Source organism: Hyperoodon ampullatus (genome assembly GCF_949752795.1).
Source record: "Hyperoodon ampullatus genome assembly, chromosome: 15".
In the NCBI taxonomy this organism is placed as follows: domain Eukaryota; kingdom Metazoa; phylum Chordata; class Mammalia; order Artiodactyla; family Ziphiidae; genus Hyperoodon; species Hyperoodon ampullatus.
In genome coordinates this window covers 52,499,705-52,512,796 of record NC_136928.1, presented here as the reverse complement: position 1 = coordinate 52,512,796, position 13,092 = coordinate 52,499,705, and the positions used below count along the sequence as shown (strand labels likewise).

Genomic DNA, 13,092 nt, shown 5'->3' with positions numbered 1-13,092 from the left:
TCATCTACCTTGTAGTGCCTGGGCGGCAGTCAGCATTCAACAAATGTTAGAATGTCACAGAGCGAGCTTCCACCCTCTCACTGTACTGAGCTACACGGATGTTCCCTTTCACCCAGATGTACGCGTGTTCTCCATGATCTCTCTCCACAAACACAGGGAGGCTTGTGCTTAATAATTACTGTTCAGAGCAAGTCTGTTAATTGGTCAGAGCAGAGGGACAAATATAGAGCAAGTATTGTCCATATATATGGAATTCTTACTTAGGATTGATTTTCAAAGTTCCCATAGCTAGGACAGATTTTTCCAGCGTTCAGTTTTGGTTTGATTTTGTGGGTTATCGATTAGGAATAATAATCTCCCTGAAGGTATCATAAAAATATAATCAAGATTGATAAAATTCCCTGGATAGAAACATGTCAAAATAATAACAAAGGCAATAGCAGCAGCAATAGCTAACATTATAAAAAAATGTGCTATCTCCCAGGCACTAAGTGTCTTACATGCATTATCTCATTTAATCCTCACAACAATGGTATGAATAAGTACTGTTGTTGCAACAGGGAAGAGCCAAATCTGACTACATGTTGGACCTGTTTCTTTTACCTTAACCTTTGCTTTCCACTGCTTTTGTTCACTAAAAGGATACTTTCTATACATAATGGCCTGCCTCGGGGAACCCTGCCCCTCTGCCTGAATGTTAAACCAAAGTGCCTTTGTCCAGGGAAACATCCTGACCCTGTCCACCCGGGGATTGCTGCAAGAAAGAAGAAATTAACACATCCCCGCCCGGAGGCTGGACATTCCAAGGGATATTTGCACATCTTATGGCCTTTTTACTTTTTTTTTTAATTAATTAATTTACTTATTTATTTTTTGGCTGCGTTGGGTCTTCGTTGTGGTGCGCGGGCTTCTCATTGCGGTGGCTTCTCTTGTTGCGGAGCACGGGCTCTAGGCGCGCAGACTTCAGTAGTCGTGGCGCTCAGACTCAGTAGTTGTGGCTCGCGGGCTCTAGAGCACAGGCTCAGTAGTTGTGGCGCACGGGCTTAGTTGCTCTGAGGCATCGGCCTTTTTACTTTACTTGCTCATCTCCTCCCCCATCTCTGTGCTATAAAAGAAACTGGCATCCAAACCCCGATAAGATGGTTATTTTGAGACACTAGTCTGCCGGTCCGCCGGCCTTCCGAATAAAGTTGTATTCCTTGCCTCAACACCTCGTCTCCGATTTCTTGGCCTGTCCCGTGGCAAGCAGAGCGAGCTTGGACTCAGTAACATTATTGCTTGTACTTAACAAATGAGAAAACGGAGGCATTACCCAACAATGCTGCCTAAGGTAGCAACAGCCCCACCCCAGTAGTTATTCTCCATTTCATTAACATTTTATTTTCTTCACAATATTTATCACTATCTAAAATTACTTTGTTTATTGCCCCTATTAATCACTGCTGTATCTCCAACTCCTAGAACAGGCCTGGCTGCCGATAATTGTTTGTTGAATGAATGAATGAGGCTTAAAAAGTTTAGGTACTTGCCCAAGGTCACATAGCCAGTAAGAGCCAGTATTCAAGCTGAACTCTATTTAACTCTAGAGCATGAGGTGTGGTTCTTTATTGTAGCTTTTTATAGCTTGAAAGCCCCCTAGCATAATCTTACCCAAGCCTAGTGTTTCGTGGATGAGGATACTGATGCTCAGAAAGGCTAAATTACTTCACAGTATCACACAGACTGTTAGTGGTAGACCCAGAATCAGACCCCAGACTGCTCGCTGTGTTTTTGTACCATGAATTCAGCCTGAGGAGGAGGTCATGTAAAATTGAAGGAAAATCCTATACGTATGTGCTGTACATCATCTACCCACTTCTTCATGCCATAAACCTAAGTCACACTTGACACTTCCCTCTCTCTTACCACCCCCTTCATCTAATTAACTAATAAGTCTTGTCAGTGTACCTTCTAAATATAGCCCAAATCTTTCCACTTTTCTTCATCTCCACTAACCATCACCCAAGCCACCATCCGCACCCACCTAGGTAATTGTAGTAGTCTCCTGCCTAGTTTCCCCCACCTCCTCTTGCCCCTTTTTAATCTATTTTCTCTAGAGTAGCCAGACTGATCTTCTAAAATGTGGATCTGATTATACCACTCTGCCGCTTAAAACATATCATTTATATTAAGGTGCAATTTAAAGTTCTTAATATGGCCTTTGAGGCTGTGGGGTCTGGCCCCTAAACACCCCTCCAGTCTCATCTTGTCCTACCTATTCCTTTCTCATTTATTCTACAGCTCCACTGACCCTGTTTCCATTCCTGGAACATCACGCTCTTCTTTTCAAAGCTTTATTTCATGGTGCTCCCCTTCTGTGGACCATTCCCTCCAGCCCTGTGTCCCTCTTCCTCCTCTACTTGGCTGTTCATCCTCTGGGTCTCAGCCTACATGCCATTTCTACACAGAAGTGTTCCCTGATGGACTCCTCCCAACCTCCCCTCCAACCAGGTTAAGTCCCCTATGATTGGTTCTCAGAAGCACCCTCTATTTTTCCCACACAGCATTTATTACAGTTATAATTAGGGACATTATTTGTGTAATTGTCTGTCTAATAGTCTCCTTCCCTAACAAGACTGAATCTCCAGTGACCATGCTGTAGCATTCCCTGCTGATCTACAGGGCCTGAAACATAGTAGATGCCCAATAAATATTTATAGAGCATTCTGTAGTCTTCTTATGGATTTCTAATATGGGTTGAAGCATCAGTGACAAAGCAGAAATGTTTAAGGAGAAGGACACAGAGCATAAACACTGAAAACAGTCCAAGAGGTTTACCTACTCATGCCAGCCATTTTAGTAATATCCAGCGGTGCATTTCTTCTTCCAGAAGAGTCAACGGCTTAGCTAAAGTTGTGCTGGGCTCTCCGTTTAAGTCTCAGGTTTGAGAGAGGCCTTACTTCTGACTCCTGCATGATAGACATGATCATTTAGATGGAGGAGGGTAAAGAAAGCTGCTGCTTGCTGTCCAAATGTCAGCTGAGCACAGAAAAGCCATGTCTCTGCCGCAAGAGCTAGGTGTGTTGTCATCATGGGGCAAGTACAAGCTGTTAGAGTGAGAAGAGGGAGTCAGCAGTGCTGCCTGTCGGATGCTGTCTACATCTGACAGCACGGACTACAGGGAAGCAAAAAGCTCTCAAATGGAAGTGTTCTAGAAAGACCCATGCTTGGCTAGAGACTCATGTCTCAATATCTACAGACAGTTAATTTTAGGATTTGTTCAACCTTTGGGTTAATGATGAATGTGTTTGTTTCTAAATTAACCACAAAACTTGGCATTTAAAGTAATTCTAAACAAGCTACTTCAGAGATGACAAAAAAGTGGTTACATACATGAAATAGATCACATCACCAACTTTGCCCCTCATTATTTCTACATAGACAGCTAATTTTTCATATTTTAGTGTTGGCTGACTATGGGTTTTCTGAAGTCTAACAGATTCAATAGGCCCAGTTCTAACAGAACTATCTGTAGGGAATAAAACCTTTGTTCAAAAAAAAAAAGAATGAAACCAAATGACCATGGAAATCTAAGAATAATATTCTTCTTCTTCCAAATAGAACTCTTGTTTAGCTAATGCTTTTAAGGAGGTCCAATGGATGAAAAAGGTCTTTTCTCCTATGAGTTAAAGTAATTCAATTTATACAGAAAGCACTAAGGAATAGGAAGTCACATGACTGAATAACTTTTAAGGAAGTGTCCTAATTCATGGCATGTTTTAGAAAACGAGTTATCTAGAATAAGCCATTAATTAAAATGTTTTGTAATGCTTTGGGCGGGATCAATACTTTCACTGCTGTAAATGCCACTATGATCATTCTGCTCTGCCTCATCAGATGATGTCAAGAATATAGCAAAAGTGCCTATAATTGATTGATAGAACCCTACAATATTATTAATGGAGTATAAAAATCTTGAGAAAAAAAAACCCTCCCCATTAGCATCCTTGGCTTGTATGTCCTTCTAAAAATTATTCTCATCACTTTTCCAATGAGTTTCTCTCTGTTACATGAAGCAGAACCACTGTTAAAGGGATGTTTTTAAGACATAAACCCACAAGGATGACAAAATAAGAGAACATAGAACATAATTTTGGAAGCCAAAAAGCACATGGATGAGACGTCATTGACTTAGCAGATATTAGAAAGCCAGCAATTGGGAAAGTTGAGAACCAACCCAGTTCATACCTGAAACTTTGAAAGGCTCAGGAATTGGTGTCACCTGGTAATTCTAAAAGTAGGAGTTGAGGGGGCACTAAAATAAGGAGGATTGATTGAAAATGGGTTAAGAAGCAGTAATTTCCCCATTCCAGGCTACTGGATAACTTCCCCTTCTGTACTGCCAACAGAAGAGGAGGTTTATTCTCTGGAGAGGGTTAAATCATGGGTTTTTGGGTTGGAGGACAATAGGCACAGTTGAAATCAGAGAGTGCACCAAAAGCAGGGTGGAGGGACTAGGTTAACGAATGCTGACTGATTGCTGAGCCCCTCCACTCACACCCCACCCGCACTCCTCAGCCCTCTTCACCTCCAATCAGCTTTTTATCTTTCTACAATCACATTTATGTAAACAACAAAGAACTACCAGATGTATCTGAGGAAAGCTTTTAATGTGACAGGTACCAAAACCAATAAACAGAAAAAAGCAACATGAGGAAGACAAACTATGTAAAGATAAGAAAACTTAAACTAAAATTAATATTTTCAAGTAATTTTTAAAAAGCATTGCATTCATGAAAGGAGTAAGATGCTCTGAAAAAGAAATATTCAGAGAACTACCACCAATGATAGCATAAATGAAAAGAACAATAAAAGAGCTGGAAGATCAAGTTGAGAAAACTTCCAAGAAAGTAGAAAACAATAAGAGATGGAAAGCAGGAGAGAAAAGATTAAAAAAATTAGAGAATGAGTTCAGGTGATTCAACATCCAAATCATAAGTTTCAGAGAAAGAAGACATAAAAATGGAGGTAAGGAAGTAATCAATGGAACTTCCCAAGAACCTTTTTTCAGGAATTGAAAAACATGGAGTTTCCAGATTGAAATCACCATTGAATCATCTAAGCTCTCTAACATTTACCTTCCACACACTTTTTTTCAAGAAGCTGCCGGAGCCTGTGTTACACTAAAATGAGGAAGTAAATCAAGAAAGGAAGACAAAGCATAGAGGACACGAGAGATGGAACACAGCAGAAGGGCAAAAGGAAGCCTGGAATGATAGGGAAGATGGATTTCAGGAGATCAGAGCTACACTGGTGCACTAAGTATATTGGGCGTCCAGTCCAGACCTAGGCAGGTCAGGAAGCACAGGAGATATTTCCTAATGAAGTTGATAGAATACCTCATGTGAGTGACTGTATTGAAAGGAGAAATCAACAACTGGATTTTGAGATTGAATTAAAAATCTTAGCAAATGAGAGGAAAAAAATGACAATTATAAACTCCAGAGGGGGGAAACATTGTGCATGAGAGAAAAACCAAACCTAGTTTACAACATAGCTCAGTTGTTTTTTTTTTCATGGTTATAATAAAATTGACAATGAGTAGTGACCTTACCAATTATAATATACCTGTATTAGGAAGATGGTGATGGTGGATGGTTGAGGAGTGTGGTATGTGTGGTGTGGGGAGAGGAGTAGAGATAAAGGCAAAAAATGCTTACCTTCCATAATGGGGGTCATTGGATTTTGCCTAAAACTGAAAAATCGGGGCTTCCCTGGTGGTGGAGTGGTTGAGAGTCCGCCTGCCGATGCAGGGGACACGGGTTCGTGCCCCGGTCCGGGAAGATCCCACATGCCGCGGAGCGGCTGGGCCCGTGAGCCATGGCCGCTGGGCCTGCGCGTCTGGAGCCTGTGCTCCACAACGGGAGAGGCCACAGCAGTGAGAGGCCCACGTACCACAAAAAAAAAAAAAAAAAAACTGAAAAATCAAGAAGTAACATTATAAACATGTATGTAGAAAAATGTAATTACCAGAAGAATCAGCTAAAAGAATTGAAAGCAGTAATTCCTGAGGAAGGAGAAAGATTGGGCAGGTGGGCTGGGTACTACTGTTTTGTCTTAATCATTCTCATAAAACCCAGTGGTTCTTTAAACTATGTATGTGTATAATTTCTTTAAAAATAAAATCTTTTTAAAAAGACCATTACATTCTCATGTAATGGAATGAGAAAACTTTTTAAGATAACAGCTTTAAGATATAATTCACATACCATACAATTCACCCACTGTTTTTTTAGTATATTCACAGAGTAGTGGAACCATCATCACAATCAGTTTTAGAATATTTCATCACATCTAAAAGAAACCTCATACTCATTAGTAATCACCCCTCATTTATTCTGGACATTTCACATAAATGGAAAAATAAGACATAAACATGTGGTCCTTTGTGTCTGGCTTCTTTCACTTAGCATAGTGTTTTCATGTTCTATCCATGTTGTAACATGAATCAGTACTTTATTTCTTTTTATTGCCAAATAATAGTCTGTTGCATGGGCATACCACATTTTATTTAGCCATTCCTTAGTTGATGGACATTTAACCACTGGACCACCAGGGAAGTCCCCTGGAAATAAACACCTTTATTAGGGGTGTAGTTTGGTACAGTTTTGTTGCGGGGGGCAGTTTGATATATCAGAATGTGAAATGTACTTGACTTTTGACCAGATTTCCCATTTCTGGGTATTTGACCTAAGGAGAAAAATTATATGTTGGGGAAAAAAATGTGTCTTTATTTTACCACTTTATAATCTCATAATATCAAAAACTTAGAAATTAACTTAAATGTCTATCAAAAGGAAACTGGTTAAATAAATTATGATGCAAACATAAAGTATTTAGGCAGTCATTAAAAATGATGCAGGTATAGTATATTTTTTTTTGTCGTGGGAATCTATCCATCCTACTGAGTAGGGCAAAATGAGATTATTGAATACATCCATGAGAAGATCCCACTTGTGTAAAATATCTTTATGCCTAGAGAGATTTTTCGGAATGATGTCCAAAATGTTAACAGTGATTATATACTAGTGGTGGAATTTTAGGTCATTTTTAAACTTTATTCTTTGAACTTTTTGTATTTAATTTAGTTAAAAATCAACCTCTATAATTTTGGGGAGAAAATTATAAAACTATTGTAAAAGACTGTGCCTTTTAGAAGTCAAATTTTTGTACTTAATCAAGGCTTGAATTTTAGTTAAATACCCTTCCCCTATCATTATTTTTTAAAACCTCAAAACCATCTACTAAAGGCATAAAGAAATTCATTATTGTGGTGATTATATTCACTTGGTGTGGAACACTGTCTTGGGCTCTTCCTTCAGAGAATTTTATTATGTGTTTTAGTCTTTCTGGAGTTCTTTTTGTGTGGTGGTAGGCCAGGTATTAGGACTTTGGGGTCGTGCCAAAGCTAATCATTAGGAGCAGGCTAAAAAGGTTCTCCGTGTGTTCTGGTTATTAGGATAACTGTTTGGGGTTCATATATTATCTCTTCCACTCTTTTATCCTCTGCAGGAGAAAAACATTAACAACAACTTTCATTTTCTTTGAGCTTGTTATGAGTTAGAAGCTGTTCTAAATACATTTCGTATACTTTACTCTTTTAATCCTCACAGCAATCCTGTAAGGTTGATATTACAATAATGTTATTTTACAGATGAGGAAACTGAGGAATAGAGAGGTTCAGTAATCTAGCCAAGGTCACTCAGCTAGGGAATGCAGAGCTGGGGCTGGAGCCCAACTGAGTCTGATTCCTAAGTACCTGTGATCTTAACTGCTACACTCCACTGCTTCTCTGACTTTCCTTCTAAATATGACTACAGACACTTCTTGCTGGTTTACTTTGTTTCTCCCCCAAACTGTCATTTCTACCAGAAATGCCAGGAAGACTGAGCTAGTGAGTACACCTGACTGGACTTTCCTGCAACAGATGCTCTATAGAGTCATTTCTTTGCTGTTTGTATGTCTATCCATTGATTCTCTTAGGATTTTACTTAGCATTTCTTTGACATCATCTTCTCTGAAATGTTTGCATTTCTTACTCCTTGAAGCTGGAGATGCATCCGGGAAAATTAAGTCACGTTAGGTGTTTCAACTTTGCATCAGGACCCATTAGAAGAGTGCTTAGTGCTAAGGCAAGGAACATTCCCTGCTCTTTCCCAAGACCACATGGCATTCTCAGCCCCAGGTGGTGCAGGATGCCTGGTACCCTGCCTGATCTTTAAGTCTGACCACATGGGGAAAACATAATTTTTATAAGGGTATAGTTTATTCAGATTACAAGAGCAATATATATTCATTGTAAAAATTTTTGGAAAATAGCAAAAGTATAAAGAAAAAAATTAAAAGCACTTGTAATCCTGGGATAACCACTAGAAACTATAATTTCCAAGCATGTCTGTCTTCTCTTAAAACAATTTATATTCATTCATGAAAACTATATGTCTTCTAAATAAATGATTTACAGATGATGATTTTAGAAAATGCCCCTCCATGGAATTTAGTGGGTAGGATTATTGTTAAATTGAAAGATGTACTAAAGTTGGTGAAATTTAAATTTCTCAATTTTATACTACAGTTTGATTTTTTTTAATTGAAGAAATGAAATAATTATGCATATTGAAAAACATTAGTATAGAATCAAACAAAAAGGTAAAATGACCTCAATGGTTTTATTTGCTCCTGCAAATGATTTTTCCATTTATTTTTGCTGAATATGAGCTGCATATACAGTTTGTCTTCAACTGATGCTTATGAATTGGCCAAAACGAAGATTCATGTGTACAAGAGTGAGATCTACCTGAAATACCATTTAAAATTTAATTTTGGATATTTGTAATTTTGGTTGTTATTGTTTTACTGTTTCGTTGTGACTGAAATCTAGTAAAAATTATTTAGGATATTATCCTATTTTCCTGGGAAAAGAGTTATAATCAACAACAAAAGAAATGCATGTGATATGACGTTACTAGTAATAATTATGGTAAGTTTGAGTCAAGTTGAAATAGCTTGTACTGAACATTATTTTCAAAAAGCCATTTCTTAAGAGAATGACTGTAGAAAGTGTTTGTAGAAGAAACTTCTGTAATCAAAAAGTCTATATCCTCTTGTGTTTTCCAGGCATCTGGCCGGCTGAAGAGGTTTTGGCTTACTACTGCCTCAAGCACAGTGATGTATTCAGGTACAAAGCTGCACCTAAAAATTTGTTTAGCCCACTATGGGTACTGTATCTGCATATTAAAGATTGCCATGATTACATTCTTCAAATTAAACTGTTAAAAAAATATATATATAAGAAAGGAAGAAAGAAACAAAGGAAGGAAAGGGGAAAAAAGGTCATGGTGAAAACATGTTGCTTCTGAAAAAGAAATCTGAATTGCCTTTGGGTACTAATATTTCACAGCAAGCTTTTTGCTGTATGTCAAAGGCTTTTGATTTCCACTCAAGGCATTTTATTTCACTTTGATTTTGGGGAAACAAAAGTGAAGCTTCAATCAATCCTTACCGATTGTGATGGTCAAAAAAAACAATAAAGACATTTCTTGAAACTTCTGCTAGGGAAGTCACTACAGACCATTTGATAAATAAATACCCCACAGCTATTATTTAAAGATGCCATCCCACCCTGGATTTTAAAGGTATTTTATATACCCAAGACAATATGTATTTGTAAAATATAAATTACTGTTACAGATTCATGCTATGGAAATGAATGTTTTCAACTGTCAATGTGCATTATAGATTAAACCATGGATGGGATTCAGGAAAAAGAAAAAACTCCTTTTTTAAAAAAATGCTGAAGATGTTTGGTAGACCCAGAAAATATGGGTTTTTTCATTTTATTCTCATTTTATAAAAGTCATCCAATATATGCTTCCTGAATAGCCCATTATGATTCCAGACAAGCCGTTAGTGATCATTTTAACAATATATACTTACAAGATTGGGTGTGTGTTTTAACAATATGTATTTACAAGATGGGGTCAATAATATGTAGTTTTTGAAGCTCTATGGGTCCATATTTACCAACCGGTCTGTAATTGCTTTGAACAACTAAATACTCATTATGTGTATTTCAGAATATGAATGTCCTTGCTTGGCTTCTTTTCCTCCTCTTCCTTCTCTTTTCACCTCTCCCTCCCTTGATTATCTCTCTTTCTCTCTCTCTCTCTTTTTTTTTATCCTGTTGAGGAAATAAACTTCCCAAACTGGGAAGAAGAAACGATCTCTTAAAGAGTCTAAGCATATAAAGTAAGAACAGGGCAGTATTGAATTGGGCTGCAGAGCTGCCCTAGAAGTCTGGCATCTGCTCATCTCGCTGTGCTTAAGCTTGCCTGGAGCTCCAATCAGCGAGCACTGGGCCAGGGCAAGAATGTCACACATTGAGGGCTGATATTTAGGCACAAAGAGGAAGGTAAGTGCAGAGTGCCAGACTGCACCCCCCCACCCCACCCCCACCCCCAGACTGTCAGCTTTAACTCTGAGCTGCTTTACTTGTGAGCGGTGAAGTCAGAGCCCAGTCACTACTTGAGCCTGGGTTTGCTGGCTTAACCATATTATGTCCCTGCATTGTTTATTCACTGTGTTGTGTTGGGGTCAATTGTGATTTAAGTGTTAATTGCTAAATGCTCTTTGTGTAATTGTTCTTTATGGGGGCGGTTCAGCTTTCCAAAATGTTTCAGTTTGTTTTAGAATTTTTTTTTAAATTCAAGATTGCATGTATTTGTGTGTGTGTGTTGTGTGTATGTGACCATAATATAGGTATATATACACTCATGTATATTCTTCATTTACTTGTCTAACTAACTGTTTTTGAAGGAATGAATGTGGATTAACAGTGTTATCCTTTCCTAACAATTATCTTTCGCTACTCTAGCTAGTTTAGTTCTAAAAGACAGCACCATTGACAAGGGAAAAAAAGGGAACCTTCTCCGATTTTTCAGCTCAGCGGTGGTAATGTTGCAGTGAACACTAATGAGGGAACCCCCACTGATTTGCCTGCTTTGTGACTTTTCTATTTCATAATTATTTTTAAAACGCAAAACGACATGCGGTAGCCTCGTCATGTCTCCACAACTTCCTGGTAGCGCCGTTCTCACTGCAGATGGCAATTTGTTCTTGTAACATATATATCTCTCTGACCATTTTCATCTAATTTGTGTGGGTTCTACCATTTCTTTTCTCTCTTTCAGGGACCTTGCTGTGTGTGAGCTAGGGGGTGGCATGACATGCTTGGCTGGGCTCATGGTAGGTCTTTTCTCAATTCCAATCCCATTCAGAGGGAGGAACAAAAGGAAAAATGTTCCAAGGCCTCCAACTGCTGGGTCAGAGAACCGTCAACAGCATCAGCTGCGGTCAAGCTGCCGGGTCTTGAGAGACCTTCTAGATTGACTTACTTTCGGATCATATTGATTTTATGGTTGCCTCGATGAGCAGAAACATTTTACCCCAGTGTAGTCAATATTGCTTGTTGTGACATTCCAGGCCTGGCACAGTGTTTCTTCGCCATAGCGAAAGCTTTTTTTTTTTTTTTTCAGATTATAGTCCCATTTGCTAAGATACAGGAATAGCCCGGCGAATCACAGTTGGAGCACCATGATATAGCTGCTAATGTTTTGCCTGCATTATTACACCAACAAACATGATCCAGAGCGCTCAGTAATTAGATTCTTTTGAATTAGATTGGCCATTCAGGAACGTCGTTCCCCATTCTCTGGGTTCTGAGTCATGTATTCAGGAGATATTATGTAGCAGCACAGTGCATTAGACAAGTTTTTATGTCTCTACAAATAAAAGCATATTGTTACACTGATTGGCATTTGACAAACCTGTCGCTCTTACACAATGTGTCAGGGTTACAGCCCAATGTGCGAGCATGTCAAAGCTCACAAAAAAATTACCCTCACAAAGCCATCTGCCTGCAATGCAAAGTTATATGAAGGGCATCAGGCAGTCAGACAGAAGCAAGCTGAAAGGCAGAGTGACAGCCTTGTATGATGGCTCTACTAGATAAACAGAAGCCCACAAATGAAAGCCTCTCAGAATACCATCATCCGCTGTCACAATGCAATTACCGAACAGAATGATAGCAAGATAGAGGCTCCCGCAAATGGAATGATAAAAGTATTGACTGATTTGATTGAATGATTAAAATAATGCAGACATAAAATGAAAAAAGATTGAAGATTGTTACAGAGAAATAGGTGAGGAAGCATGATACTGAAGGCTTGTCACTCCTGTCTTCACTTCCCCACAGACAAGCATATTTGCTCATTGTTTGCTGTGCTCCCTTTTTTTTTTCAGGTTGCTATTTCTGCAGATGTCAAAGAAGTTCTGTTAACTGATGGGAATGAAAAGGCCATCAGAAGTATCCTTATTCAGATAGAAAATGGGTTTGTTGTGCTCATTCCTTTTTCCCGGCTGAGTAACAATTGATATAAAGAAAGACAGCATGGGGTATTAAAAGAGAGTTCCCCACACACACATGATAAGTAATTAAGAAAAAGTAGAAATATATGGAATTCATTGGCTACGACTAAGTGGTTTTTTTTTTTAATTTCAATGGATTTTTATAGTCACTTCTCATTAAAGGAGCTTATGATTTGTGGACCACTCAAAGCAATAAGAACATTTGTTTCATAATAATTTTCAAGCACTCTTGTCATTTTATTTCCATTGAAATTTGCCATGATAAAATAAATGATTTAACATTTATTATATTGGATATTGCTTGTAAAAATGAACTTCCAGCTTCATGTTCATTATTACCTTTCTTCCGTTTGATGTTGTATGTGCAGACCATGCAATATTATACCTACTCTAATTCCCGAGGAGTTCCCTATATCTCCCCACTGGAAACGGCTATCAGTTTTTCATTATTTCCTTTTATTTAGGATTATAAAAGCTATCTCTTTTTTTCTGCTATGCTATTACAGTTCAACCCCATTATATTAGATTATGCTTTACTAATATGTACACAGAGTTCATGAAAATTGAACTGTACTTTAAGAAAGCAAGCATAATTTGTGGCTACTTTAGCAATCGAGCTGATTTGTT

The 13,092-nt window shown here is 38.3% G+C and overlaps 1 protein-coding gene across 1 annotated transcript in view; it reads left to right on the top strand.

Annotated features, from left to right (window-relative positions):
- Positions 1–13,092, top strand: part of CAMKMT (calmodulin-lysine N-methyltransferase) — a gene marked incomplete at its 3' end in the record, with an annotated part of 399,114 nt that overhangs the window by 337,086 nt on the left and 48,936 nt on the right. The window contains exons 4-6 of the mRNA XM_079721077.1: positions 9,157–9,217; positions 11,229–11,283; positions 12,340–12,403. Coding sequence (XP_079577203.1) covers positions 9,157–9,217; positions 11,229–11,283; positions 12,340–12,403 — 180 coding nt within the window. The remainder of the gene's footprint in view (positions 1–9,156; positions 9,218–11,228; positions 11,284–12,339; positions 12,404–13,092) is intronic.